Below are 26,895 nucleotides of genomic sequence, written 5' to 3' on the forward strand. Positions count from 1 at the left end.
GCCGATGCTTTCTAAAGTGTCACTCTGCATTCATTCTCAATGCCCCGCTAACCCAGTATGACTCTTCCCACTGCAATTTCTTCCAAGCAGGTATGTCTCCTAGCTTCCCACCAGACCACAGTACTGGAATTCTTAGTGTAGCAGTTCCTGGAGCCAGATTGCTGGGTTCAAATCCCAGTTCCAGCACTCACTGGCTGTGTTGCGATTTTGGGCAAATTCCTTCACTCTCTGCCTCAGGTCTTCATCTGTTACATGGAGATAATTACCTCAGAGACTTTCCTGGTGGCACAGTGGTTAAGAATCCGCTTGCCAATGCAGGGGACACGGGTTTGATCCCTGGTCCAGGAAGATCCCACATGCGGTGAAGCAACTAAGCCCGCCCACCTAGAGCTGGTGCTCCGTACAAGAGAAGCCACCGCAATGAGAAGCCGGCCCACCGCAATGAAGAGTAGCCCCCGCTCACTGCAACTAGAGAAAGCCTGTGTGCAGCAACGAAGACCCAATGCAGCCAAAAATAAAAATAAATAATTAAAAGAAAAAAAGACTTACCTCAAAGGACCATAATGAGGACCAAATGAGTTTACAGTTTGTTTTTAGTACACTGCTTGGTATACAGTAAGTGCTCAATAGATGAGAGCTATTATTAAAAGTCTTCAGGATGAAAATTCAAATTCTTACTGTGGCCTAAGTGATCTCCTTGATCTAGCTTTTCCCAACTTTCTGGCTTTATCTGGAAGCACGCATCCTTTTCTGCTGCTTCAGCACCACCTGCTCTCAGACAGTTACCATCACTGTTTTTTTTTCTTTTTTTTTCATTTTCAGTCAAATTTTATTAAAAAAAAAAAAAGCAGCAGATCAACATTACAATTCAAGAACCTAATCTAAATATGCACTTGACAATGAAGCACATCTGAGTATGGAGTGAAAAAAGTTTTTTCCAAAAAACCGTCAAACGTATCATCTCCAAATACCCAAATAATAACTCACTTCTGCAGGCCGTCTATTGAGTGGAATCATAAACAAAGAACAGAAGATTTATCGCTGTGAAAACCAATCTGTAGTACAGTAGTATGAATCTTGGGTATTAAACATAATCAGTTGAATCAAGTTAGGAAGTTGAAAATCTAATAAGAAATTTGTGTGTGAGAGAAAGTCTATAAGCCAGCTGACCCAAGAGCAACTGAGATATCAAACTTGTTCAGTGAAACCAGACATTATTTTAAATCTCCATTTTTTGAAGGCAATTAAAAATTACAATTCCAACAGCCCACAAACCAAATTTAAAAAACAACTGTAGAAAGCAATTAAAACTACGTTCAAGGAGCCACTTTTTCAGCTCAATTTCAGCACCCCAAGGAAAAAAAAAGCATCTATGACTATCACAGATGAAACAGAATGAAATGTCATTGGAATCAGTTATTTTTCCCCACTGAGGTATAAAATCTATATAGAAATTTGATACTATACTATAACAAATTGTACTTCTCATAGTTCTGTTTTAATTTCCTTTAAACCCTGTTTAATATAGTTTTTTAAATTGTTGTAAAAATGTTTTCATGATTCTGAATCTGGTTCCAGTTCTTTTTCATTTATTTTTATATCAATATTTAATATACTGGCTACCAGTTCTAATCAGAAAAAAAAATCTTGGACATCTCTTCATTATAACAGCACATTCAGCAGAAATGACTGATGTGCAAGCAAACCATAAAAGGTGCTGCTCTCTGGAAAGCACATTTCGTAGATTGTTTCAGTCTGAATATTCTTTACAATGATTCTTGATGAAAGACTCTTAATCTTGTAAACATCAGTGTGCACAATCTCGCTACTATGTAGTTTCACGTCCTTGGACAGGAAGGCTGGTTCACAGCTAGTGAAAGAGAGAGCAGTTTAAGTTTTAATGGCTGATAAACCTTACATCCTGCAGGAGGAAAGCACTTTTCCTTTTTTGCTACTTAAGAATGTGGCAGAAATGTATGCTGAGGTAGCCCAGTCAATCCTTATTTTTTTCTTTTTTTGTAAATTTGGTCTCAGAATATTTCTGGAAGGGTTACATTTCAAAGAAGCCACTGCTGCTGGGACCGGCTTCCATTGCAGTCTCTAATGCTGGGCACCTGGCTGTCCTCTTCTGTGGCTTTCTCCAGGCACTGATTACTGTTCACATGCTGCAGGGTTAGTTTCACCGGATCATACTCCCAAAGTTGGTTGCCTTTTAGGTGGTGGCATGTGAGCATTGTGACTGGGCCATTAAGTTTGGAGACATCCAAGCAAAGGTCATCTGTTCTAATTTCTTTGTTGGCAGTGTAAGAGAAAACCTGATTACCTCCCATACCGTGACAGCTAAAAATTCCAACTTTTTCATTCTCTTTTCTAGCCATGTTATCTAGACACTGATTTGTTTCCACATTTCGTATCTCTCCCAAAGAGAAATAGTGACGTGGAATCTGAGAATCGGGATAAATATTCTCTAGGTACCAAGAGAAAGGTCTGCATTGGAGTTTGTGTCTTAGACCAAGTCTTGATGATATATCTCCATAATCTACCTTTGTAACACCTTGAGAAATTATATAGAAGAAATTCTTGAATTCATCCAACCACCCTTCTGCAAGTCGTCTGTTATTTTTATTGATAATCTGCCCTGTGCCTCCTGGAAACGTGTAGGGTGTAGCTTTCCGAAACACATGTCCAACATGTGAGCAAGTAACAATCTCCAAAGTTCCTCCACACTGCCAAATCCTAAAGGAAATTTCTAGGTTTTCTCCTCCCCAAATATCCATTCCAGCATCATATGTTCCAATTTCCTGAAAGTAATCTCTGTCTATTGAAAAAAGGCCTCCTGCCATTGTAGGTGTTCTCACAGGAAGAGTTCGATCACCTTTCCTTCTGTCCATTTCTCTTTGGGGAACAGGATACCAGCGGAAGTTGAGCTTCCAGTTGAATCCACCATAGGTCCTGCCATGTACTCAAAAGTATCATCACTGATCACATCAATGATAGGACAGACCACTGTCTTCCTGTCATGTTTGATCCTGGCTAAGAGAGGCTCCAGCCACCCCACTGTACATTCACAGTGAGCATCTAAAAAGGTGATCACTTGGCCTTTAGACACTGCAGCTCCTTTTAACCTAGCTCTGATCAATCCAGAACGTTGCTCCATTTGAATTACGTGAACTGGTACTTTTAATTTTTTCACATAACTCTCTAGAGGTCTTTTCAAAAAGTCTCTTTCGGGCTTCCCTGGTGGCGCAGTGGTTGAGAGTCCGCCTGCCGATGCAGAGGACACGGGTTCGTGCCCCAGTCTGGGAAGATCCCACATGCCGCGGAGCGGCTGGGCCCGTGAGCCATGGCTGCTAAGCCTGCGCGTCCGGAGCCTGTGCTCCACAACGGGAGAGGCCACAACAGTGAGAGGCCCGCGTACCGCAAAAAAAAAAAAAAAAAAAAAAGTCTCTTTCACTGGCATCATCTATTAGAACAATTTCTTCTAGCATGTGTCTTGGTGAGCGATTAATGACACTATGGACAGTTCGCAGAAGTGTGCTCCAAGCCTCATTATGGAAAACAATCACCACACTTGTGGTAGGAAGATTATCTGCATACACCTTTGTTTTACACCTTTCTAACCTAACATCTGGTAAAGATCTGTTGAGTGCAATCGTCTCACTTGGCATTAAATTGAACTGATTGATTTTAAACATCTCTTTCATCTTTTCTTGACCCTCTTTAGGAATGACGACTGGTTTCCCCATTTCTCCAGGACCTTCATGAGCCTTTTGTACTGGCTCTAGAACATCCCCAGCAGGAAGTCCTCTCTCTTTTTTTTCATCACATTTGTTGCATTCACTGAAGTAAAGCAGCAGGAACATATCCAAGAGTACCCAAATCAAGGAGGTGGCTAGGACCACCTTGCAATATGCAAATTTTCTCATGGCACTTTAAGTCAAATGCAAAATTAAAAATATATATATAAATATACAAAGATCATGAAAATTATTCCAATCCAGTTTCATCAGAAATCACGTTCATAATCCCAAAGTGGTTTTTCAAATGAATTCATATCCCAAATCCTCATGTCCCACATCTCCTCGGTCCGCGCACGACGGCTGGGGCGGCGGCGGGCGCTCCTCGGGGCCGGCCCGGGCGGTCGCGGTACGGTTCCGCGGGCCGCAGCGCGGGCGCTACTCTCGGGCCGCCGTTCGCCGCGCCTTTCTTTTTTTTGAGTCATGCTGCATGGCTTGCAGGATCTCAGTTCCCTGACCAGTTATTGAACCAGGCCACGGCAGTGGAAGGCCGGAATCCTAACCACTAGACCACCAGGGAACTATCATCACTTTCTTCTGCTGGCAGTGCTCACTCCCGCCCTCCCTGACACAAACACTACTCATCCTTCCCAGATATATCTGAACAGTTCTCAGAAATCTCTCAGATCAGAACCCTCTTAAATTCTTTACAGATGTTTGTATATTGCACTGCTAAAACTTATAATTTTATTAAAAACTGTGATCTGCTGTCTAATGTCACCCCTTTTCCTGCTCCCAGAATGTAAACTATGGGGACAGCAAGACCTGCTAGTGGGATTCTGCAGAGCTTGAACTAGGGTGACGATCCAGGAAAGGGGAAAGAAGCAAAGACGGAGATCATGGAATCATCATATATCAGTTCCATCTACCATTCTCAGTCCCCTTCCTGGCTCTCTGGGAGTCCTTTTCTCATTGATCAGCGAGTCCTCCCCTGTGTTATTCTTGGCAAGCCTCAGAGAGTAACTCCAACCAGCTTTGTTTGATTCTTGTCCTGGGAGCCCCTCAGGGAAGCAGGGCTTTTCAGTCAGGATAGTGCTGAGAGAATCCAAGAGCAAGGCTGGCAGGGCTTGGACTGGGGTGCACACATTTGGGTGCAATTAGAAAGAATCATCTGGAAGACTGTCATGCCTTCATCTTAGAGCAAATCAGCCCAGTATCTGCACCACGAGCTAACTGCACTGATAAAGCAAGATTCAAAGACAAGGCAAGGGTCTTGCCTTTATCTTCACTGCCACACCTCCTGACTGAGCAGTTTGACAACGTCTAGATCAATGGTGTTTATTGAAAAATAAGACAATCAAAGGAACTCTGAATTAATGATTACTATGGAAACATTAAAGGGGAGCAAACGGCAAGAGGTAGCAAAAAAAAAAAAAAAAAAAAAGAGACAGTGGAACCCATGCTTACAAGAGCTGGAAAGAGCATGGGAGGTAATACTGCCCACGGTAGGATTCCATAATTGTTCCTTCTGGTTGAGCTGGGGACTGTGCTTGTTACTTTGGAAGACAATAATTCAAACCAAAATGGGGATCAGACTCCTGAAACTATTACAATGCCTCAAGGAGAGGATGGGATACAGCTAAGGTTTTGACCAGTAACTTCGACTAAGGGAAAAGGTAAATCAAAGGGCTAAATGGCAACCTCAAGGGTCAGGAACCAGGGAAAGGACTCTTCACCAACAGACTTACCATCAGGAAATCCATGAACGTTTGTAAGCTGTCTAGTGAGGTGGTAAAGAGGGAGGTGTAAACCAGGTCCAGAGCCACTCTTGCCCAGTCTCAGCCTGCTCTGCAGTCAAGGGAATAAGCCAGGCCACCTACTTTTATAGCACTTAGACTGTTCTGGATTCAGTCTATAGGGAATATTAAATTGCCTCCACAGGTACAATGTCAGAAACTCATCTTCTGAGAGTTGAAGTCTTTTATTTTCCCAAACCACAATTTTAAAATACTTAAATGACATGAACAGAAGGGGATGCAGCCACAGACGGTCTTCCAAGATTGTATGCCTGGTCTCCTCCCCAAACTAATCTCACACCTTAAATGCCCATTTAAATGAGATATAGTGTTAGATTGACACACATCTATTTGAAATCAACATTTATCCCTTTGGACTTAAATAAATCCTATCCCACAGCCACAACTCTTAAGTACTACTGAACTTTCCAAATCCTTTCTATCACTTTTCTCTAGATGAACAGAGCTCAAAGGGAGTTGAAGAGTTCACTCACTGAGATCTACAATTAAGTGGGCTGAAAAGCCCAATCAGGGGGCTCCTCCCCTTTAAAAAACTAAGAGCCTTGCAAAACGGTAACAAGTGATTCCCAGCCCTGCTAGGGTATTACCATCTCTGAGCTTTTGCGTTGCCTGGGCCTCAACTTAAGAATTCAGGGAATTCCCTGGTAGTCCAGTGGTTAGGACTCTGCACTTCCACTGCAGGTCTGGGTTCAAGCCCTGGTTGGGAAACTAAGATCACACAAGTCGCGGGGTATGGCCAAAAAAAAGGATTCAGACAGAAACCCGTTACAAGCTTTTAGCAGCTCTGGAGTCCAAGTATGCAACAAGGGTTGAGAGTCACTGCTAGAGCCCAATTTATTGCTACCTCCAAAATCATCACTACCATCTCCACCATATTCCAGTTTCCACCTGTTTCCAGCAACGTTACAGCAGAATAAACCATTAGGTTTACATTCCCAGCCTTCCATTTAAAAATTCAGGTTTTCTACTACAGCACATTATTTTAAACTGTCCCCTTTTGTAGGGGTAAAGCCCCCCAAATTCCAGAAACCAGACATCTCATACTTCTCAACTATAGAGTCCTTCTGTCTATACAGCACGAGAAGAGGTTGGACTTCCGGAAATTATTTTTTTTTGTGGTACGCGGGCCTCTCACTGTTGTCGCCTCTCCCGCTGCGGATCACAGGCTCTGGACGCACAGGCTCACAGGCCATGGCTCACGGGTCCAGCCGCTCCGCGGCACGTGGGATCTTCCCGGACCGGGGCACGAACCTGTGTCCCCTGCATCGGCAGACGGACCCTCAACCACTGCACCACCAGGGAAGCCCTGGAAATGAGTTCTTGTGATTTCATTTTGGTAAGGATCACTGGAATTCTCTGAACTGGCATTGTATTAACCAACTTTGCAAAGCTATGTACATGTGCAACTTGAGGCCAAAGCAGCAAATTATAAAAGTAGACACAACTGCCTTTTTAAGGCAGATGCCCAATGCAAGAAGTACCTACTGTTGGCTACCTCCCATCCCTTTCACATCTTGCTAAGTGTCCAAGAAACAACCCACATATCCAGCACCAGAGGAAAACTTGAGCCTATTCCAAATCTTGAGTTTGAAACTTGGTTAAGATATGAATGAGCCAGAGAATTTTGTTTTCTTCATCTAAAACCAGAGCAAATTGCAAACTTTAAGGTTATTTTGGGGGATTCACTTTACAAACGGAAGATGCACTTCTATCACTACAGCAACAGCCTACTGGTTTATTTAAAACAGGATGGTCCTTTTTCCTCACCTCAGAGTACTTTCTTCAAAATCTCAATTGTATCACATTCATTTTGAAGCACTAGAAAAAAATATGTCATTAAAGTAATAAACTCAAAACTTGAATAATATTTTCTTTATTTACAAGTTAGAATCAACAGACAAAGAAAAGACAATCCAGGGGACCAAATGGGGAGATGACTGAAACCCCCAGGGGCCCCAAATGGAGCAGAAGGAAAAGGGAAAACAGAGTAGAAAAAAAAAGTCAACGTAAAAAAAGAACGTCTTCCTCCCTCCCCATGGAGGCTGAGGGGACCACGGCCCCACCCTGCCTCGGCCTTACCTAGCTTAAAATAAATTAGAACAAACAACCTCAAAACAGGGCCCTTACAAGTGAACAGGGCAGCTACGGCCTCAGGTAACCCTGTATCAGGGCCTTTGCCCATTCCCACCCTTTACCCCTGCCCCACCACAGTCATTTTGAATAGGGGCTCTATGCCTAAGAGGTCACTCTCCATGGGGCTGGGAACGCAGTTGTATTTTGTCCATTTATGTCCCTCCTTCAGTAATTGTCCCTGCATTCCTCCCCCCTGCAGAGCCAGCTCTCCTACAGTGGGGGGAGGGGGTGAGATGAGGAAGTGTCACAGCAAAGGGAGAGTAGGGGTGGGGCAGGGTGGTCTAGGGGTCCGGTCCTGCGGAGCCTCCTGCCCCATCTGGCCTGGCCCCTTAGCCTGAGTCTGAATCACTGGTGTCTGAAGAAGAGGAAGATGAAGAAGAGGAGCTGGAATCCGAGCTGGAGCTGGAAGCACTGAGGCGGGACACTGCTACCTGCTGTGCCGATGACGTCTCTGCTTTTTCACTCGCTGCAGAACAAAGTTGAAGTTTAAAGATTATTTCAGTCTGATTTCCATTTTTCAAGAGTCAAGAGGGCAGGGTGTAGTGAATTCACGGTGGCTTACTGAACACTCACCTTTCTTGGGGGGCTTTTTGGTAGAATTGAGCTGCCCACTAACATCTTGTAACCGCTTTTCTAGTTCCCGCTTCTTCTCCAAAGCCAGTTCCTCCTTTGTCTTTCCCACAGGTTTCTTAATAGCTAGAAAAACAAATATACCAGGATTAAGATAGCCAGAAGCACCCTAGTTTCTCTGTCCCCTATTGTTGCCAAATTCCTTTCTTGAACATTGGGAAGCAACTAATCCAACCCTTATCATCCCAGGAGCTGATGATCTCAAGTCCATCAAGCATATGCCTAACTATCCTTCTCTCACTGTCCTCAGAACTTCGTGAGGATTTGCTGAGTTAACTGAGTTAACTCTGCCCCTCTAGATGCAACAAATCCTCCTCAGAACTTCGCAAGGATTTGCTGAGTTAACTGGCGGGCCTCATTTCATACTCACTATAGGGCTTCCGAGGTTTCTTTCGTAGGCAGGAAAGGACATAGCGTTCAAGCTCTCTAAGTGTGGATGGCTTGAGCGTTTCAAAATCAATCTCAATTTCTTCTGGGTTTGAGTCACGTAAAGAGGGCTCCCTGGCTTGAATTATGTGTACAACTCGACCCAGTTTCTCCCCGGGCAACTTGTTGATGTCCAGGCTCAACTGCCGCTTCTCGTCGTAACTCATGGGCCTGCTTTCTTCCTCTTCCTCTGAATCATAGCCTGCAGGCAGGGCAGGTGGGGCTGTCTTTGTGGCCTTTTTGGGGAGTCTACGGGCAAAAGAAAATTGTCAATTGTGGGATATTCTCACTATTCAACCCAGTGACCTGAATTTCATGCCTGAAAAACTGTTTTCCATTAAGGCAAAAGAGTGGGCTACTAGACACTGTATCAGGGGAGCAGAGCTTCTATACATGTCAAATACTTTTATTAATCTCGGACTTTGAGAACTAAATATAAGTATGCTGGCACAGGTCCACTTTTTTTTTGCTCCCTAAAGCACTAACCCACCCCCGACCACAGAAGAAAACACGAAAAACCACAGATTCACTGGTTTAGAGAAGGGGTAGGCAGACTACACTGTCAGAGTCAAGCAGCTTTGAGAGACTACAGTCTTCAAAAGTCTACTTCATCACCTGGCCACTTGCAGAAAAAATTCGCTGGACCCTGATTTAGAGAAACCTTTGCAAGGAGTGGGAGAAATCATCCTCCCCGGAGAGATTAGAGACGTAACTGAGCTGTCTCTGCTTCCATGTTAGATAGTACTCACTTGGTGCTACTTCCTCCAGAAGGTCCAAAGCCAGGAGGGCCTAGGGTAGCAGCGCTGCCAGCCCCACTGCCACTCGCTTTCTTGGACTTCTTGGGCTGAGATGGGCGAGGTGCCCGAGGCCCTTTGTCATCTTCCTCAACCCCAGCTCGGCCTCGATGCTTCTCTGCCTTCCGTTTCTTCTTTTTCTCTTTTTTTTCTCTCTTTCGCTTGGGCTTGGATATCGGGCCTTGGGACAGGGCAGCCAGTTGTTCATGTACTGCTCGAAGCTAAAGAGGAAAAAGAATCATGTGAAATAGAAAAAATAAATAGGTAAAGCAATAAAGACTGAAACAAAAAAAATTTAGGGCCAAGACAGCGCACAAACCTCACCCAGTAAACTGAACAGTGACAAATTAAAATAATACCTGTTCCTGTAGTTCAGCCAAGCGATGAGCCCTTTCTTCCTCAGAGTCAGAGCTTTCACTCTCTTCTTCCTCCTCTTCATCCTCCTCATCTTCCTCCTCCTCCTCCTCAGAAGAGCTCTCACTGCTACTTTCCTCGCTGGAGGACTCTGAAGATGATTTGGCCAAGCCAGGGGCCAAGGCAGTAGAGACTGGTAAAGGCCCTGGTTCCAGTGGTTCATCTGGCATCTTGGCATAACGGAACTCAAATACATCCTAGAAAGAGACAGCAGACTCAAAACCATGCTAGTGGATATGCCCTGATCATACCCAGCCATATGGCAGCTCCAATTTACAACTGTAGAGACTGGGAGAGCCCCATGTTGAGGTTGTGCACCACAGACAGCAAAATTTCTCTCCCCAGACCCACTTATTCTTCCAACTCCGACCTTGACACTCACCTGTAACTTTCGTGCCATGGCCACGACATCATGGTCTGGGGGATTGTACTTATAGCAGTTGGAGAACATAAGCCGCACGTCAGCAGCAAACTCCTGTGCATCCCGGTAATCACGATTCTCCATCTTCCGCTGCAGAAGGAGGCAGCATCAGAAGCTGCACAGGCAGGAAGACTCACCTTTCCCTGCCAGCTCCAGACACCGCAAGGCTAGCCCTCTGGAGAGTACGGGGGCGGGGCAGGGGTAGCCTTAAGGATCTATGCCCTGGGGCTCAAGTTTGAAGTCAAAGGAATTTGGGTGGGTTGAAGAAATACCTATGTCTAGGAAAAAAAATCATTTCTAAGTGAAAAGAGAGGGTGGGTGGCCTCTGACTAAGCAGCCATCCCTTAACTTTCCTATCCTAACCCAACGTTCCCAATAGGTAGGACCTAATTGTAGATGAATAGCGATGCTCTGAACACAAAACCCACCACACTGTCTCAAACTCCAGAAAATATGGACTCCTAACAAGTACCTGACCTTCTGCCCCGTTACTATTTTGTAAAAATAAAATGCCGAGACTGCTGTGTGCCCGGAAAAAGTGACTGTTTTATTGATCCCTAGGCTCCAATCACTGCCTGAGTATCCCATCTGCCCCATGCAGTGGGTACCTTGACAGTGCTGAGGTCCATGGGGTGCTTAATGATGTCATGGTAGTCATGCAGGCCAAGTGCAGAAGCGTCCACTGGTTTATAGAAAGGCCAGGCATAGGCAGCATGCTTCTTAGAGAGTAATTCCTTCAAAATGCCATTGCAGTGTTTTAACTGTTCCGACAGCTTTCCTTTCTTGGAGCTTTGGTGCTGTTGCTGAGAGTCAGGCAAGTCTTTGCGTGGGGGCTTGATAGGGCGGCCACTCTCTCTACGCATAGGGGGAAGCCGTGCTGCCTTAGGCTCAAGACCCCCGGGAGGGCTAGCTGGGGAGCCGGGAGCCAGGATAGCTGTAGGTGTAGGGGTGGTAGTATCTGCTTTCCGCTTTACCCCTTTTTTCTGCAGAGAAAAACAAGACAGGAGCCTTTTACCCTGGGTCCACTCCATTCAAGACCTTTCCATCCTCGTTGTCCCAAAGATATCCACAGATGTATACCTTGGCAAGGGGCTGGGCTGGGGGAGCTGCAGAGACAGCAAGGAGCGGGGGTCCAGCGGAGTGCAAGGACTTGAGAAGGGGCGAAGAGATGACCGATGGGTGGGGAATGTTGAGGACAGTGGTAGGTATCTCAGGTGGTGGAGTATACAGGGCTGTGTGAGTCACAGAAGAGACAGCAGGCACCTGATGGGCACTGGTGATACTGCCCTGGAGTGCTGGGGTGGGGGGAGAGAAAAAAAGTTTAGTCTGATTATCTTTCCCATCTTTCGGCCTTCATTGGCAAAACTCCTTCTCTTCCTACCTGCCAATTTGGCCCCTTTCTTGTGGCTGTTCTTAGGGATAGTCACCACAAGCTCTTGTTCCTCTTGTGGCATTGATGCCACCTTCTGTAGAAAGATCTTTTCCAGCGTTTGTGCCATCAGGACAATATCATCAGTAGGCTACAGGAAACACAAAGAAAAAGTTCAAATGCCAGCAAAAGACAAGCAAAACCATTTTTCTCTGAGGAATTCCTAGCCCCAGGCATCACCACCACCCCCCTTATACAACTTCACCATCAAGTACTGAAAATCACCTGTATTGGGCCATTAAATTCCCTTTTCTCTTCCAACTCTGCCCCTCAAGATGCAACAAAGAAATAAAGTTCAGAAGTAGAAGAATGAGAGCTGACTAAAAAAAAAAATAGTTCCTGCTCTACTCAGATCTCTGGAGATTTCTCTGAAAAACAGGGCCACTATCCACAAGAATAAAAAGTGTTCTATTTAAACATCTCTTAACTCTGGATCTCTGAAACCACATCACTGCTTTTAGTGGTACCTTTTGGAACTCAGACTTTCTAGGATCCTGACTACTGAGAACACCTACAGTAAAACACTTAAACCTTTCATTGATAAAGTAGTGATAAAAAATGCACTGTCTCTCCCCAACTACTAACAACACAGAAACACTCACCTTGTTGTAGATATAACAGTTGGTGAACATGGTATTAAAATCCTGCATACACTCTGAGGCAGCCCAGTAATAGTTGTTTTCAAGTCTCCTCTTAATAGTACCCATATCCATAGGCTGCTTTATAATTTTGTGATAATCCTAAAAAAAGAAATGGTAGGTCAGAGCTACAAAAAGATAAACACGCCTGTTCTCCTAAGCAAACTACGGACCCCAACACACACGCACATACACACCCCCTATGCGTCAAGAATACAAAGTCTCCTAAACTGCGGCCCCAATTAAATCTATGGGATAGGAAAAAAATGGAACAGGATTCTTATCACCCATAGGGAGGCCCCTACTGCCTTTCTCTAACCACCCACCTCCCACCCACTCTGGAAAAGCTTCCCATCCTGTGACATTACCTCTGGGGCTGGCTATCCATGGGCTGCATGAGGGAGAGGAAGAAGCTAAGAATTTTGGCCACCGTGGTCCTCTCCCAACCTGGGGTGGGAATCTGTAAAATGGAGCCAGGGCACAAAAGTTAAGGAAGGACACATGGAGGGCACAATGAGAGATGCTAAGATAGCAAGCGGTTGGATCAAACACAAAGGACCAAGAATCCAGAAATCTGGTGGCTATCTGCCCTACAGGGTAGAAATGGGAACTCCTAGGGGCCGCAGCAGCTACACTAGACAGCCCACCTCCACGCACACACATTCTTGTTCATTTCCATAGCTCCCCACTCCAATCTCTCTACTCACCGGCAGACCCAGTTTGACAGCATCCACAGGCTGCCGGAAGGGCCATGCAAACTGATGTTTCCACAGAGCCTTCATCACCACCTTGTGCAGGTATTGCAACTGGTTGGTAACCCGTCCTGGCTTTTTGGGATTGGACACCTCCGGGGGTGGTGGGTTGGCAGGGGTTAGTTGCAAAGCCGGCACTGAAGCCATTGTGGGGCTCTCGAATCCCTCATATAACAGGGAGGGCTTTCGAATCCTTTTCCCAGGCGCTGCTGCCTCTGGGCCCAGCCCCAGTAACCCTGCATTCCCCTCCCCAGGGAGCCTGTGAAGACAAGGAACAAAACCATATGTGATAATCTTGTGGAACTCGAGAGAGTACAATTTACACTAATTTACACTACGTACCCTCAATAAATCCAGGCTTGGAATCTAGTGAAAGGTGGTCAAGATTATGAAAATGAAACCAGTATCCAAACAATCCATGGAGCTTTTGTTCTTCTACTTCCTACCACCTCTTCTGTTCTTAGTCCTACATTCTGAATTCTCAAGTCTGATGGACTCTTTCATCTGTTTTTAAAATTTAAAGTGAAAAAGCCCAAGGTAATTTCTCACAAGGCACAGCCATTTGAGAATCACAGCCTTATTGGGATGGGACTTAAGCAAAATGGGTGGAGCCGAGAAACTCAAGCCCCAAGCTTCCTCCTCACTAGGGACTTGGTGGTTGCCATGGTGGTTGAGCCTGAGAGAAGCGGGTGAAAAGGAAACAAAATAGAAAAATTTCATAAAATGCTAATTAAACAGACACTTAAGAATCCACCTGTGCAGAAGGAATCAGCATCCTCCACAAGCTCTGGATAGTTAACTCCAAACAGATCAGACATCTAACGGAAAACCCTATCAACTCAAAAAAAGAAAAAAATCAGACAAGGGAGCATTTGTCACACTTCACAGCCTGGAATACCCCAAGCTACCAGCCTCCAGAAATTATTCACAAATTCGTCTCCTCCCTCTGAAGAACTCAAAAAATAGAGCTGTCCGAACAATCAAGGTCAGCAAGTTCCCTCAGAAAAGTGATACAGACCTCCCCTGCAACCCCTAACATAAACTGCGATGCCATTAACAGTTCCCACTGCAGCATCAACTCTGAAGATCAAACGCCAATAATGCACCAAGTTTACATTCTCTCTGGTGCTCCTCGAGACCAGGTGCTTCCCAAGGCCCAAGACTAAAGACGTTATACCGAAATCTCATTGTTTACATCCGCAGAGCTGGACTAGAGGATCCTTAGCTCCACCCTCCTACCCTGAATGAAACTCCCAATTGTATCACAAAAACAAAAAAAAAAAACACAGCAAAAAACCCAATCCTCTGCAACAAGACACACAACTCTCAACACAAAACCGCACCAGTCAACGAAAGACTAGCAGGAACTTAATGACCTACCCCAACCATTAGGAAAGAGTGATCCTTCTACCTTCTACCCTACTCAGGAAATCTCCGTTTCCAGTCCTCGAGCTCTATCACCATGGCAACCTTGTAAAGCACAAGATACGGCCACGAACCCACTCCCCCAAAAGGCCTGACAAACCGTCGCTAGACACCAAACCCACGACCCGCAGGACCTGCTCCCCAACCAGCGTCCTTCCCCATTACATTCTGCCGCCACCTCCCTCTGCCCGACTCGGGTAAGATCTAACCACAGAGGAAGAAACAACATATAAACTGACAACCTGTGCTCCCTCCATATTCAGGATCTGGGCCACTGCCTCAGTCCCAAACCGCCGCTCAACCCCCTGCGCGAGCCCGGCGAGCCAACAGTTGCGCCACGGAACAACAACGCGCCCCACTCGGTCCCGCACTCCCTCCGAATCCGACGCCCCACACCCGCGCGCTGCAACTCGCAAACGTCCCCTTCCCACACGCCGTTCGCGGGGACGTACTTGTTGTGGGGAGTCACGTTTTGCAGCATCTTGACCACGGGGAACCGGCGCTGCCCTCAGCCGCGGAAAGTCCGGGTGGCCTCGGTTCCCCTTACCTTCCAGTCCAGCATAACCCGGGAAGTGAAGGGGGGGGGGGGTCGGGGGCCGCTGCCCTCGGCCCTCCAGGCAACAACCCCCCCCGCCGGGCCGGCACGAAAGCAGTCTCCTCCGCTGTTTCTCGGAGAACTCCCGGCAGCTTGGCGCGCTCCGCAGGAGGCGGACAGCGAGAAAATGGCGGCGGCCCCAGCTGAGGCGGGCGAGCGAAGGGGGACGGACTCTTCAAACCCCAGGACAGTCCCCGATCCCAGACACCGTCGTCAATATTGCCCGCTGTTGGTCTGCAAGGATCCCCTCTTCCTGCCAGGACCGTCCGGCGCGGACGAGGTCCCGTTTCGATCTCGGATGGAGGCGGATGAACACGAAAAGTGGTTTAGGGAGCCGCCGCCTCCATCTTTGAAATCCTCTTGAGGGCGGAGTAGAGGGGGTGGACAGACTCCGAGGACTGGGCGGGGCTCGAAAAAGGGGAGCTTCGGGGGCTTCTATGGGGTCTGTACTGTCCGCCGGGACCGGTCATAGGCCGAGACGAAGGCCATTTCCAAGCGGATGGACGTGGATTGTAATGGCGGCCCCGGACGACTCGAAGGCTCTGTATAGGTAGGCAGAATCCTCCAGCTCGTTCTAGAGGCTGCTCCACTCCAGCGCGAAATGGCGCCGCCGAGCCCCGCGCCAGCCCTTTATATATAGGCAGGGGGGCGGAGCTTCGCCGCTCATGCGCGCCACCGCGCTCGCGACTTCCCCCACCCCCTCCGCGCGCGCGCGCTCGCTCACGCGCGTGAAGAAGCGCAGTCGAAGGGGGAGGAACACCTCTCCGCGGGAGCGTTTTCTATTGGTCGGCGGATGCGATGACGTCATAAGCCTCATTTCCAACGCGTTAGTCACCAGGCAGAAAAATGCCGCATAGACCCACAGGGAAGCGGCAACCCGCCACATCTCCGAGCCAATTGGCTGCGCTGTGGTTCGGCAACTCCAGGGAAAGAGCGAGGTTGGCAGGGGTGCAGCACCCTCTCCCCGCCTCCCCTTCCAACAAAGTCTTCCCAGGCGTCCAAGCCCAGTGCGACTGGTGACTGCCAAGCTCGGGCAGGTCGTGCCGTTTGTAGCTCCTCCATTGGCCAGACTGGCAGGACTGGAGGCGGCCGCGTGGGCGTAGTCAGCCTGGGCCCGCCGGGGTGTGGTCACAGGACGCCCGCGGCTTGTTGTTCTCGGCAGTGAGGAGGCCGCCGCAGTGAAGAATCTGAAATGAGGAAGGAGACGCCATCTTAGAAGCCGCGGCCTGGCACTGGCAAACAGCTAAGGGCTCCCAAACGCAGCAAGGAACCGAACGTTCCCGTTCTCCGCAATCAAAAATACAGAATTGATAATTAAAATCCTCCCTTTTCTTCCCCAAGCCAAACAATCGAAGACAAAGGCAAAACTCTCCCCAGAATCTACCATCTGTGAACTCTTAAAGGCTTTTCACCAACAAGGCAACCAAACAGAATACGTTCCAAACACTTGCACCCCAAGCACCTCTCCAATCCCTCCCACTCATACCTTCAGGTACCAATACAAATATCTGCCTGCTCGACAAAACCTCGGCAACCCTTAACTGGGAGCAAAATCTCCAAACGCACCCATATACCCTTTAAAATGAAACCCACCTCCTCCCCAAACTTCATTCCGGTGTCTGGCTCAGAGCGGAAAAAACAAGTCCCGCGAGGGGCGAATCAGGGTGAACGCCCTCCCCCTCCTGGCGAGCTCAGACCTTTCCCCACGCTCCCCGCCCTCCCCTCACCCCGAAGGCAGGCCCACACCCTCTAAGGGTCCTGGCGTCGCGGGGGCGGAAGGGCCCCCCCATCCCCCCCACCAGGGTTCGGAGTCCTCCCCACGGAGCGGCTGGTCCATCGGTCAGCGCCAGGGAGGAGGGCGAGCGGAGGAGGCGGCGGCTGCGGCTCAGACTAGCCCTCCCCCTCCTCTCCCCTCCCCCCTCCCCCCGGGCCGTCCGCCTCCGAGGAGGGGCAGGAGCCATTTTGGGAACTCAATTTCGCCCCCTCCCCCCAACCCACTCAACTTACATCTTTCCCACAATCTAGTACAGTAATCTGATTAGGGTTACAGACTAAGTGTGAATAGAGCCAAAGCACAAGGTCAAGATCTCTAAAGCCACCTCTGGGGCTCCCCCGCCCCCTTACCGAAGAGTGAAAGAATTTCCCCCACCTGGGCTTTAGTGGGGGGCCTTCCCCTCCTCCACGTCCCCTCTTCTGGCTACCAAGGAAGAAAACAGACTATGTATATCTGAATAACGAAATTAAGGTAAGTTAAGGAATATAAGGGCCCCCTCCTCCCGCAAACCCAGGGCTTCGTGAGGGCCTAGGTCCTTGAACTCCAACTAGGTCACCCTCCCTCCGTAGCGGCCCTGGAACCCTAACCTCGCTTACTGTGTCTAAAATGGCCATCAATTCTCGACCACCCGAGTCCGGCAAACCCTGCGGAGGAGGGGTAGTGGGCACCGGGAAAGCAGTCTCTCTCCTCCCCCCCACCCACCTCCGATCAGACCTCGGCCCCAAAAGTACACGCGGGCCCGCCCGGGTGGCTGCAGCAAAGAGAGCAATGACACAGCAACTTTGCAAAGGCCTTCTCCCCTCCCCCATTCCCCTCCCCCTAACGGCCCAACCTCCCCAATCTGCCTTTCTCCACCCGGGGCCTTGCAAGTCTGCACACAGGCCCATCAAGGATCCGGCCAGGGAAGAAAATTTAGGAGGTCGAGAGTATACAGGGCCTTATTAGAAAGGAAAAGGGCAGCCAGACAGTACTCTGGCTTATTTCCCTGCATTCCGGAAAATCACTGCTCTCCGCTCCCTCCCAGTTCTCCCTTCCCCTACATGAGTCACAGGGGAGGCTACTGCTACTCAGTAATTTGGAAAAGTAACTCTTCCCTCCTTTCCGTTCCCTCCCCCGCAATACACAAGGAAAGAACTGTTCAGGAATGGGGGAGGGGATGAAGGAGGCAAAAGACGCCACCCAGGAGAAACCCGAAACCTTGGGAGCTGTGAAATCGTTCCAGGTCCTGAGACTCACTCTCTCCTGTCTCAGGCCACGATTTCCAACCCCTCCCAAGACGCCGGTTGGGCCGGTTTCTGCTCCCAAGAGGACCTCAAGCTTCCAGCCTGCAAGCCCTCCCCAGCCTGGGGTAGACACATGCTCAGCTAAGACCCCCGCCGCGGCAAAGAAGGTTTTGTTCGGAAGGCTCCGCAGGTCATGTCCACGTGAATGCACACAAATTCGATAAGCGAGTCGAAGTGTAACCTCCACCGTGCCATGTGGCGACTGCCAGCTTCCTACCACTGATACAAAGGAAGCACAGAAATGCTCCTTAGTCTCTGCGGAGAAAGGGAGTGGGCGCCTGGGAACAATCTCAGTTTACAACCCGGGTTGCCAACTCTCAGCATTCCCATCTACGAGTAAGAACTACAGTCACCACTCCCACTCCTCAGCCCACTAGGTCACCCCACCCTCCAAACGCCAAAAGGATCCCTTCTCACCTGGCTCCAAGCTCCTGTACCCCCAGGGGACGAATGGAATGGGGGGGAACACCGCCCCCACGCCCCTTTGCCCTCCAATTGGTATTGAGACAGAGGTTGGCCATTCCCCTCCCCCACCCGAGGGGCCCTCTCCTGCTCGCCCCCCTACACACTCCCATTGGCTGTAAACTGTTTGAAGGACAAATCCTCCCACCCTCAGGATTCTTCTCTGCACCCCAAGAATCTCCCTCCCGGACTCCCCACTATTGGTTAGGCACTTAAATGACTGACAACGCCCCCGCCCGCCAAAGGCCCCGTCTCACCTGGATCCTGGAACCTTCCAGGGGGGCTCCAATGTTCCCCTTGTCTTGGTGCGGGGGGAGGATGTAATCCGGGGTGTCACCCCCCCGGAAACTGAGGTTGCTTTGGGGGAGGGGGCGTAGCCCCCAGCCCCTCCCTTCCCGACTGAGCTGGGGGGTGGGGAGAGCATCGGGGCCGCGCGGCCACGTCAGCAACATCCAGATTGGCTGACCCGGGTCACGTGCCAGCCGCTCCCTCCCCCCCCGCCACGGGGGCGTTTTCCGTAGGTTCCTAGGGGTCGTTCAAGGGGCCAAGGGGGCCGCATGGCCCAGGCATTTCTCCACAGACCCAGAGCACTCTAATGCCGCTGCTTCTGCATATCCCCGGCTTCCCATCCCGCTATCGTCGACCCTCTCCCCCCCACTCGCCTCTCCGTACGGGTTCAGCATGGCTGCCGCAGCCCGGGAACGTGCACAGCGCAGGCGCATGGGTGCGACCGGATTGGGGGAGGGGAAAGGAGAGCGGGAGGCCGCGGGGAGAGCAGTGCGCAGGCGTGAGGGCGGGTTCCGTAACTCCCGCGGCGGGGTTCGGAGCGCGCGCAGTGGGTGGGGCGGAAGCGGGCGCGGCGCACCGGCCTCCCGCCTCAGCAGGCCTTACCCCACTGCGGGCGGCCTCGCGGGGCAGCCGGGGGAGCCCTGCCTCGGTTCCTTTTCCGCAGGTGGAGGGTGCGGCTTGGGACGCCCGAGCCGGAGTGCAGTGGGAACGCGCGCCGCCGTGCTGTTGTCAGTGGAGGAGAATGGGGCCTGGACCTGGAGTTGTGAGGGTTTGCAGGGTGGGGTCTCTTCCCGGCTGTAGTGTGGTTCCACGACGGGAGTGTTGTCACCGCCCTCGTTGTGCTTGCGGCGGGGAGAGGAGGTGCGGGCGGTTGGTGTGGGCGTTTTGTTCGGTCTCTTTGTCTTAGGCCGCTTTCTAACCTCTCATTTCCCCTGAGTCTACCTGGAGTTCCTTACTTTATTGAGACCTGCCGGAGCCTGGACTCCTTTGCCTGCTGCAAAACTTGCCGGCCTTTTGATCACTTTTACTTCTTTACTGGGCTCGTCTCGATCATTTGAGTTAAAACACTTAGGCTTTTTCTAAGGCTTTACCCTCTGCTCATGTTGAATAAAACCCATAAAAGTCTAATCTAGGGATGGTTGCCACCTAAAGGCGACCTTTTACTTGTTCATGGGCAGTAATCCCTCCCTTGACCCTCAGTGTGGTTCAAATATTCACTCTAGTTCATAACTCCCCACCCCCACCCGCAGAACGGAACAGAAAGGCCAGCTTGCGCGAGAGTTCTTGGCTTTCCATCTCCCACCTGTAAACTGGGCCGTGTCTGTGTTCCTTTACCCCCATTGTACTCGAAGTCCTCTCTTCGGATTAAAGAAATGTATTTTCCTTTTGACCTGGTCAATCTTATCTGTTACTCTGAAGCTCTCCTCCATTTTCTACCAATTAGTATTTTTAACTAATCCCTTAATACGGGTTTCCCAGCCTAAAAAGAAGATAAGAAAGACAACCTTATCAATATTGTATTCCCTTGTGGACTCGCTTATCTAACTCTCAGCTCCCCTGCAGTCAAGACCTGAAATTGTCATCTTAATGTTCCTCTCTCTGCCTCATTCCCCACTCTAGCTCGTTTCTTCCACTACTGAAACTGTCCTGGCAAATGTCACCAGGAACCTCCTAATTGGCAAAGTCAGGAAGCAGTTTTCAGTTCTCACCTTATTTGACCTCTCTGAAGTGTTTGACATTTGATCACGATTCCTTCCTGAAATTCTCTACACCCTTGATTTCTGTGACTACTTCTCACTTGTTTCTTTTCCTGCTAGTCCAACTGTTCCTCTGGTCTCCTTTGTGGACTCTTCTTCTTCGGCCCTGTTGATGTTTGCCAGGGTTTTGCCTCAGTTTGCTTCTAGTTCTGTTCATTGTCTCTAAGTAATCTCAGTGGCTCAGAGCCTCTCAGATCTGTATTTTTAGTTCAGAGGACTCTCCTGAGCGAAACTCACTACTGAATTTTACCACTTGGATAATCCTCAGACACTTCAACGTTTTCAAAATTGATACAATCTGTATGTACCCTAGACGTGCTCCGTCTGTATTATCCAGGCTGATGGCAGCTATTCAATCAAAAAGCCTGGAATCTGGGAGCCATTCTTGATTTCTTTTTCTCACAACATTTTATCTCCTAGGCTTATCATTGTGCCTCGAGTACAGCCATTGACTCACACTCTGTCCTAGTCCTATCACCTGAGCTGTATCAACAGCTTCCTAACTGATTTCCTTATTTCTAAAGCTGCACTGTTCACTATGGTAGCAACAAGTGGCTGTTTAACATTAAATACTGTTTTAAATTTAGTTCCTCAGATGCCCTAGCCTCATTTTAAGTTCTCATTAGCCATGTGTGGCTAGTGGCCATCATACTGTATAGCACAAATTATAGAACATTTCCATCATTGAAGAAAGTTCTCTCGAACAGTGCTGCTCTAGATTTTTCTCTCTGCCTCTGCCACAATACTGCCAGGAATGAGCTTTCCAAAATACAACTCTAGCCATATGCTACTGTTTAAGCCCCGTATTAATTTCTCATTGCCTGTGTGATAAAGTCCAAATTCCTGTGCTTGCCAGAGAGGTCTGCCCAGCTCTCCAGTGTCATGTCTAGCCACTTCCTCTTGGGCCCTATATTCCAGCCGTATTGAACTGTTCCCCAGATACATCATTTTGTTTTACACTGTATTTTACACATACTGCTCTCACTACATGAAATATGCTTTTCTCCAGTCCATCTAAGCCCAAATACCATCATCTGAAAAGCCTATCCTTGCCTTCCAAATTGAGTTGACTGCTCATCCCTTGGTGTCCCTTTCTCTTATGATTGCACCTTTCACAGTGAATGGCATATATGTGATGCCACATGTTTCTCTCCCTTACTAGACTTTGATCTTGAGAACAGGGCCATGTTGTTTTGTTTTGTTTTTATTTTAAATGCCCCCAGCTCCTGGCTCAGGACCTGGCCAATATGAGGTGCTCACAAAGTGAGCAAATGTTGAAGGAAGTTGATGTTTACATAAGTATGTGACTTAGGTAAGATTGTAATGTATGTGTTTGGAGCGGGGGCTCCATGCGTAGTATTGGGGAAATAATCATAGACAAAGTTATTGTTGTCAGATAAACATTTGAGACACTGGGATGGTGTGAGGAAAGACAGAACAGAGCAGGTCATTTTCACAGAGCACTGCAGTCCAATCTGGCCCGAGTAAAATATAAGCTACAAGAAGTAGAGCCGGAGGAGATTGGAAGTTACATTTATTTGAGGCAGTATGATGATTTCCGGTGCTGTTAAGTTTGGACCTAGTGGAGAGCCTCTGAAGTTTTTTGAGCAATGGCTTGATTGGAATTATGTCATTAGATAGGAATCCTATCTTCATATCCCCAGTGGCTATCACTATACCTGTTAATAAACACCAAATAAAAATGCCACTTGTTGGAAGGAGGTGAGACTGGTGATAGCTAAAATTCATTGAGTTTTTGAAATGTCTCAGGCCCTATTATAAATGCTTTACATGTAGGAACTCTTCTAATGTTTATAACCCTATAAAGTAGATACTATTGTTATCACTCTCATTTTTCAAATGAAGCGACTGAAGCAAGAGATATTAAATAATTTACTCACAGTTACGTGTTTAATAAGTGTACAGAGTTGGGATCTGAACCCAGGCAGTCTGTCTCTGGGTGGTATGTTATTCTGGTTGTTAGGCACAGCAGGTTTTTTGTTTTTGTTTTTGTTTTTGCGGTACGCGGGCCTCTCACTGCTGTGGCCTCTCCCGTTGCGGACAGGCTCCGGACGCGCAGGCTCAGCGGCCATGGCTCACGGGCCTAGCCGCTCCGCGGCATGTGGGATCTTCCCGGACCGGGGCACAAGCCCGTGTCCCCTGCATCGGCAGGTGGACTGTCAACCACTGCGCCACCAGGGAAGCCCCACAGCAGGTATTTTAAAATCAAAGATTGAAGTTCGAGGAAAAAAAAGATTAGTTGAGGTAGATTTGGAAGTCACCTTTGAGGTGTAGTTTGAATCAGTCATGCAGGTAAGTAGGTGAGATTTATAAGTGAGGAAGTATGGAACAATTTAGTTGTGGGTTGAAGATCACGCTCTGGGTTGCATCCTCACACAGCAAGAATAGGAAGAGAAACCAGTGTAAGAGCATCAAACAAGGAAAAGCAGAACAACATAATATGAGGAAGCCAGAACAAGAGAGGGCTGCAGTGAGGATTTCATGTTTATTGAATGAATGACTAATCAGGAGTTTTTAAGCTTGTTTGTGCCATGCACTTATTTGGCAGTTTGGTGGAGCCTTTGGACCTTGTCTGACAATAACATTTGTAAATGCATAAGTAAAATACACAGTTATCAAAATATTAAAAGAAATGTGTGATGATCTAGTAATAATGTGTTCCCTTATTAATAGAATACTAATACAATAAATAAAATGATTTATTGCAGGTCTAAACTCATAGTTGTAGAGGTATTTTGAGATGGCTATGATATGAAAATATTCATTGATGGTGATTTCTATTGATGACATTACAGGTACTGCTCGTACTACAAAGACTTGTTTTCTACATTCATAAAATTAAGTTTCAGTTAATTAGATGTTCTTAAAAATAAAGGTGACTCTTTTTGTTCCATCCAAGTTCATGGACCCCTGAATTTTATGGCATGTGGACTGCAGGTTAAGAAACCCTGTTCTTTTTTTTCTTTTTTTTTTCGCCACGCCATGCGGTTTGCGGGATCTTAGTTCCCTGTCCAGGGATTGAACCCGGGTCCCGGCAGTGAACGCGCGGAGCCCTAACCACTGGACTGCCAGGGAATTCCCAAAAACCCCTGTTCTGATTGAATGAAGAGACAAGATCCTGCAGAGGGTGTGAGAGAATGAAGAAAGGGGAAATCTCACTAGGTTGTTGGTGATCATTACTGATATTGGAGAGCAGTTTTGTAGTCTGGGGATAGAATTCAGAGTATGGGGAACCTGAAAAACCCAGGCCAAGTAATTCAGATTGAATCTCATAGAAAGGGGGGAGCTGTTTAAGTTTTGAGAGGGGAAGGAAGAGCTACCTTTATAGGAAGTTACTTGGCATCAGTGTGCACCATGGATTGGCTTTGGAGAGACTGGAGGTAGGTCAGGTAGGAATCACGGCACACATTCACCCATGGAATGAAAAGGAATAAAGTCATAGCATTAGAATTAATCACACTTAGAGGAGAATGCAAACCTCGCTGTGGACCACGAGGTCCCACGTGGTCTTGCTTCTTCCTGCCTGTGGCCTCATCTGCTGTCTGTGCTCTCTTATTCACTAATAATATGCCAGCCACACAGGTCTTCACCTCCCTGAAGGAGCCAGCTCCTTGCCTGCCTCAGGGCCTTCCTCTTCTTCCCCCTCTGCCTGGCTAACTCCTACTCACCCTTCAGATCCCATCTCAATATCACTAGGTTCCCCGTTTCACTTAGTGTCTCTTATGGATCTCCGTTCTTTTCCTTCACAGTACCTTTTACAATTTGGTTTTGTAGGTTCGTATGATTACTTGTTTAATGCCTCTGTTTTCATTAGATTATAGGTTTGGTCATGTAGGTGTCTGGTGCCCAGCATACTACGAGGTACATAGAGGGTAATCAGTAAATATTTGCTAAATAAATAAATGAATGAACCTCGTTGAGCCACAGATTTCTTGTTTATATAATGGCAGTAATAAATTCCAACCTTGTAGTGTAGTTGACAGGATTGCTGTATTCAAATAATACAGCTAAAAGGGAACAATGAATATGGATGTGAAGAGATCACTGAGCTGGGAATGAGGGTAAAGGTGGGAGCTGGATGGGCAGTCTTACTCTCTGAATTAGGCTGTGGCAGGGAGGAGGAAGAAAATGGGAAGATGAGTGGGGTGCACAGGGAAGGCAGTGGGAGTGAAGATGTCTGTAGAGTGGCCCACAGACATGCCTGGTAGGATTTACTGTTGTTGTTTTTTTTTTTGGCTGTGTTGGGTCTTTGTTGCTGCGCGCGGGCTTTCTCTAGTTGTGGTGAGCGGGGGCTACTCTTTGTTGCGGTGCGCGGGCTTCTCATTGCGTTGGTTTCTCTTATTGCAGAGCACGGGCTCTAGGCCCACGGGCTTCAGTATTTGTGGCACGAGGGTTCAGTAGTTGTGGCTTGTGGGCTCTAGAGCACAGGCTCAGTAGTTGTGGCACATGGGCTTAGTTGTTCTGTGGCAGGCATGTGGGATCTTCTTGGACCGGGGCCCAAACCCGTGTCCCCTGCTTTGGCAGGTGAATTCCTAACCACTGTACCACCAGGGAACCCCAGATTTACTGTTGAAATATCCATGTTAGAAGGAATGACCTATCATTCATCTAATGCTTGAAGGCTCTTCTAGGCCCAGCTTCAACACCTTCAGTAACCAACAGCCCATTTATTCATCCAATGAGTAGTCACTTGCTGGTGGGCCTTCTTGGTAGATGCTGAAAATGGAAAAATACCAGGAAGAGATCCTTGAGACCTTGCAGTGGAAGTGAGGTGACCGAAGCAGACATAAACAGAAGAGCATAATACAATACAAATGATGGTAAGGACGGGCCAGTGCTGTGGAAGCATACTGAAGAAGTCACTCATCTCCACTCTGGGTTCCAAGGCTCCCTGAGGGAGGTGAGATTTCATCTCAAATGATGTATAGAGATAGGTTAAGTGGATCCAGATCATTAAGGATCATGCCAAGGAAAGCAGATTGTAGAGAGCCATTGAAGGCTTTCTTGCAAAAGTATGATGTGATCAAATGTGCCTAATAAAAAGATCCTTGTGGCAGCACTGGAAAATAAGAATAAGATTGGAGAAAGAGCAGTTCTAAGAAAATTGCAGTGATCCAGGAAAAAGACAAGCAAACCAATGAGGGCCTGAACTAGTGGGAATGGAGGACAGACTAAAGAGATATGGAAGAGGTAGAATTGATAGGACTTGGTGAACAGTTGGTTGAGAACGTTTGAGGAAGATGAAGTTGTCAAGGTTGACTGCCGTATTTGTGACTCATCTGATTGGGTGGACGGTCAACTTATACACTGAGGTCTTGAATACGGGAGCTTAAACATGCTGGGAAGGGAAGGTGGTGAGTTTAGTTTTGTAAATTTTGAGATAGAGCTACATTCAGTGTAGTAATTCCTGAACTTAATTTGCCTAAAAATTCATTATTGAACATTCAACAGAGGTTTATGAGACATCATGTAAAATAGAAAACTCACTAAATTTTAAAATATGAAGGCAAAGTTTGAAAACCACAAGACTGCTTTTCATTTAAAACTTACCCTTAGACATTTTTGAGATAGTGGGGGAAAAATGAACACAGATTGGGTTAAAGGAAGTTAAGCAATCATTTTTAATTTTGATGCTTGTGGTGATAGGATGGTAGTTACATTAAGGAAAAAGTCATTATAGATACCCGTAGAAATGTTTCCTGGTGAAATATAGTGATAGAATTTGTTTAAATACTCCAGAAAAAAAAAAAAGTGTGTGGAACAGGAGAATAGATGAAACAAAAATGGAAGACTTTTAGAATGTTGAAAATTGTTGAAACTTAAACAAGAGTACGTGGAGGCTTAATAGATTCTTTTGTGTATGTTTGAAATTTTCCATAGTAAAAAAAAAAAAAATTAAACTTAGTCATAGATCCAAAGGAAATCAGTTAGTGGAATACAAATATTATAATTATATAATTAATCAACACTGAGGTCATAAGTATATTTTGAATTTGTGGCAAGACTTGTGACAGACCAGAGGTCAAGTAGATGACATATATCACTTGGGCAGTTAATTGGGAGATGCTTTCTGAGTGTTAATGCACAGACTTAACCTCA

The 26,895-nt window shown here is 47.5% G+C and overlaps 1 protein-coding gene and 1 pseudogene across 10 annotated transcripts; both read right to left on the reverse strand.

The window, feature by feature from the left end:
* Positions 1-1,874: 1,874 nt before the first annotated feature.
* On the reverse strand, positions 1,875-3,253 carry LOC109549339 (polypeptide N-acetylgalactosaminyltransferase 1 pseudogene; annotated as a pseudogene).
* Positions 3,254-7,411: 4,158 nt separating this feature from the next.
* On the reverse strand, positions 7,412-19,369 carry BRD2 (bromodomain containing 2). Of its 10 annotated transcripts, XM_073810862.1 has the most exons (14): positions 18,988-19,367; positions 15,069-16,398; positions 13,534-13,867; positions 13,147-13,450; positions 12,404-12,541; positions 11,754-11,892; positions 11,453-11,667; positions 10,981-11,355; positions 10,334-10,462; positions 9,897-10,148; positions 9,493-9,758; positions 8,688-8,992; positions 8,261-8,383; positions 7,412-8,153 (listed from the first exon to the last, which is right to left on the reverse strand). In XM_073810862.1, the coding sequence occupies exons 4-14, from the start codon at positions 13,336-13,338 to the stop codon at positions 8,017-8,019; spliced, it is 2,271 nt and encodes a 756-aa protein (XP_073666963.1). In that variant the 5' UTR covers positions 13,339-13,450; positions 13,534-13,867; positions 15,069-16,398; positions 18,988-19,367; the 3' UTR covers positions 7,412-8,016. The 10 variants fall into 10 exon arrangements, with proteins under 10 accessions (XP_073666963.1, XP_033720352.1, XP_033720348.1 ...); XM_033864461.2 differs by lacking the exon at positions 13,534-13,867 and having other exon boundaries at positions 11,453-11,604; positions 18,988-19,369; XM_033864457.2 differs by lacking the exon at positions 13,534-13,867 and having other exon boundaries at positions 18,988-19,368.
* Between the last annotated feature and the right edge of the window lie 7,526 nt (positions 19,370-26,895).

Source organism: Tursiops truncatus, chromosome 10 (assembly GCF_011762595.2).
Source record: "Tursiops truncatus isolate mTurTru1 chromosome 10, mTurTru1.mat.Y, whole genome shotgun sequence".
Lineage (NCBI taxonomy): Eukaryota > Metazoa > Chordata > Mammalia > Artiodactyla > Delphinidae > Tursiops > Tursiops truncatus.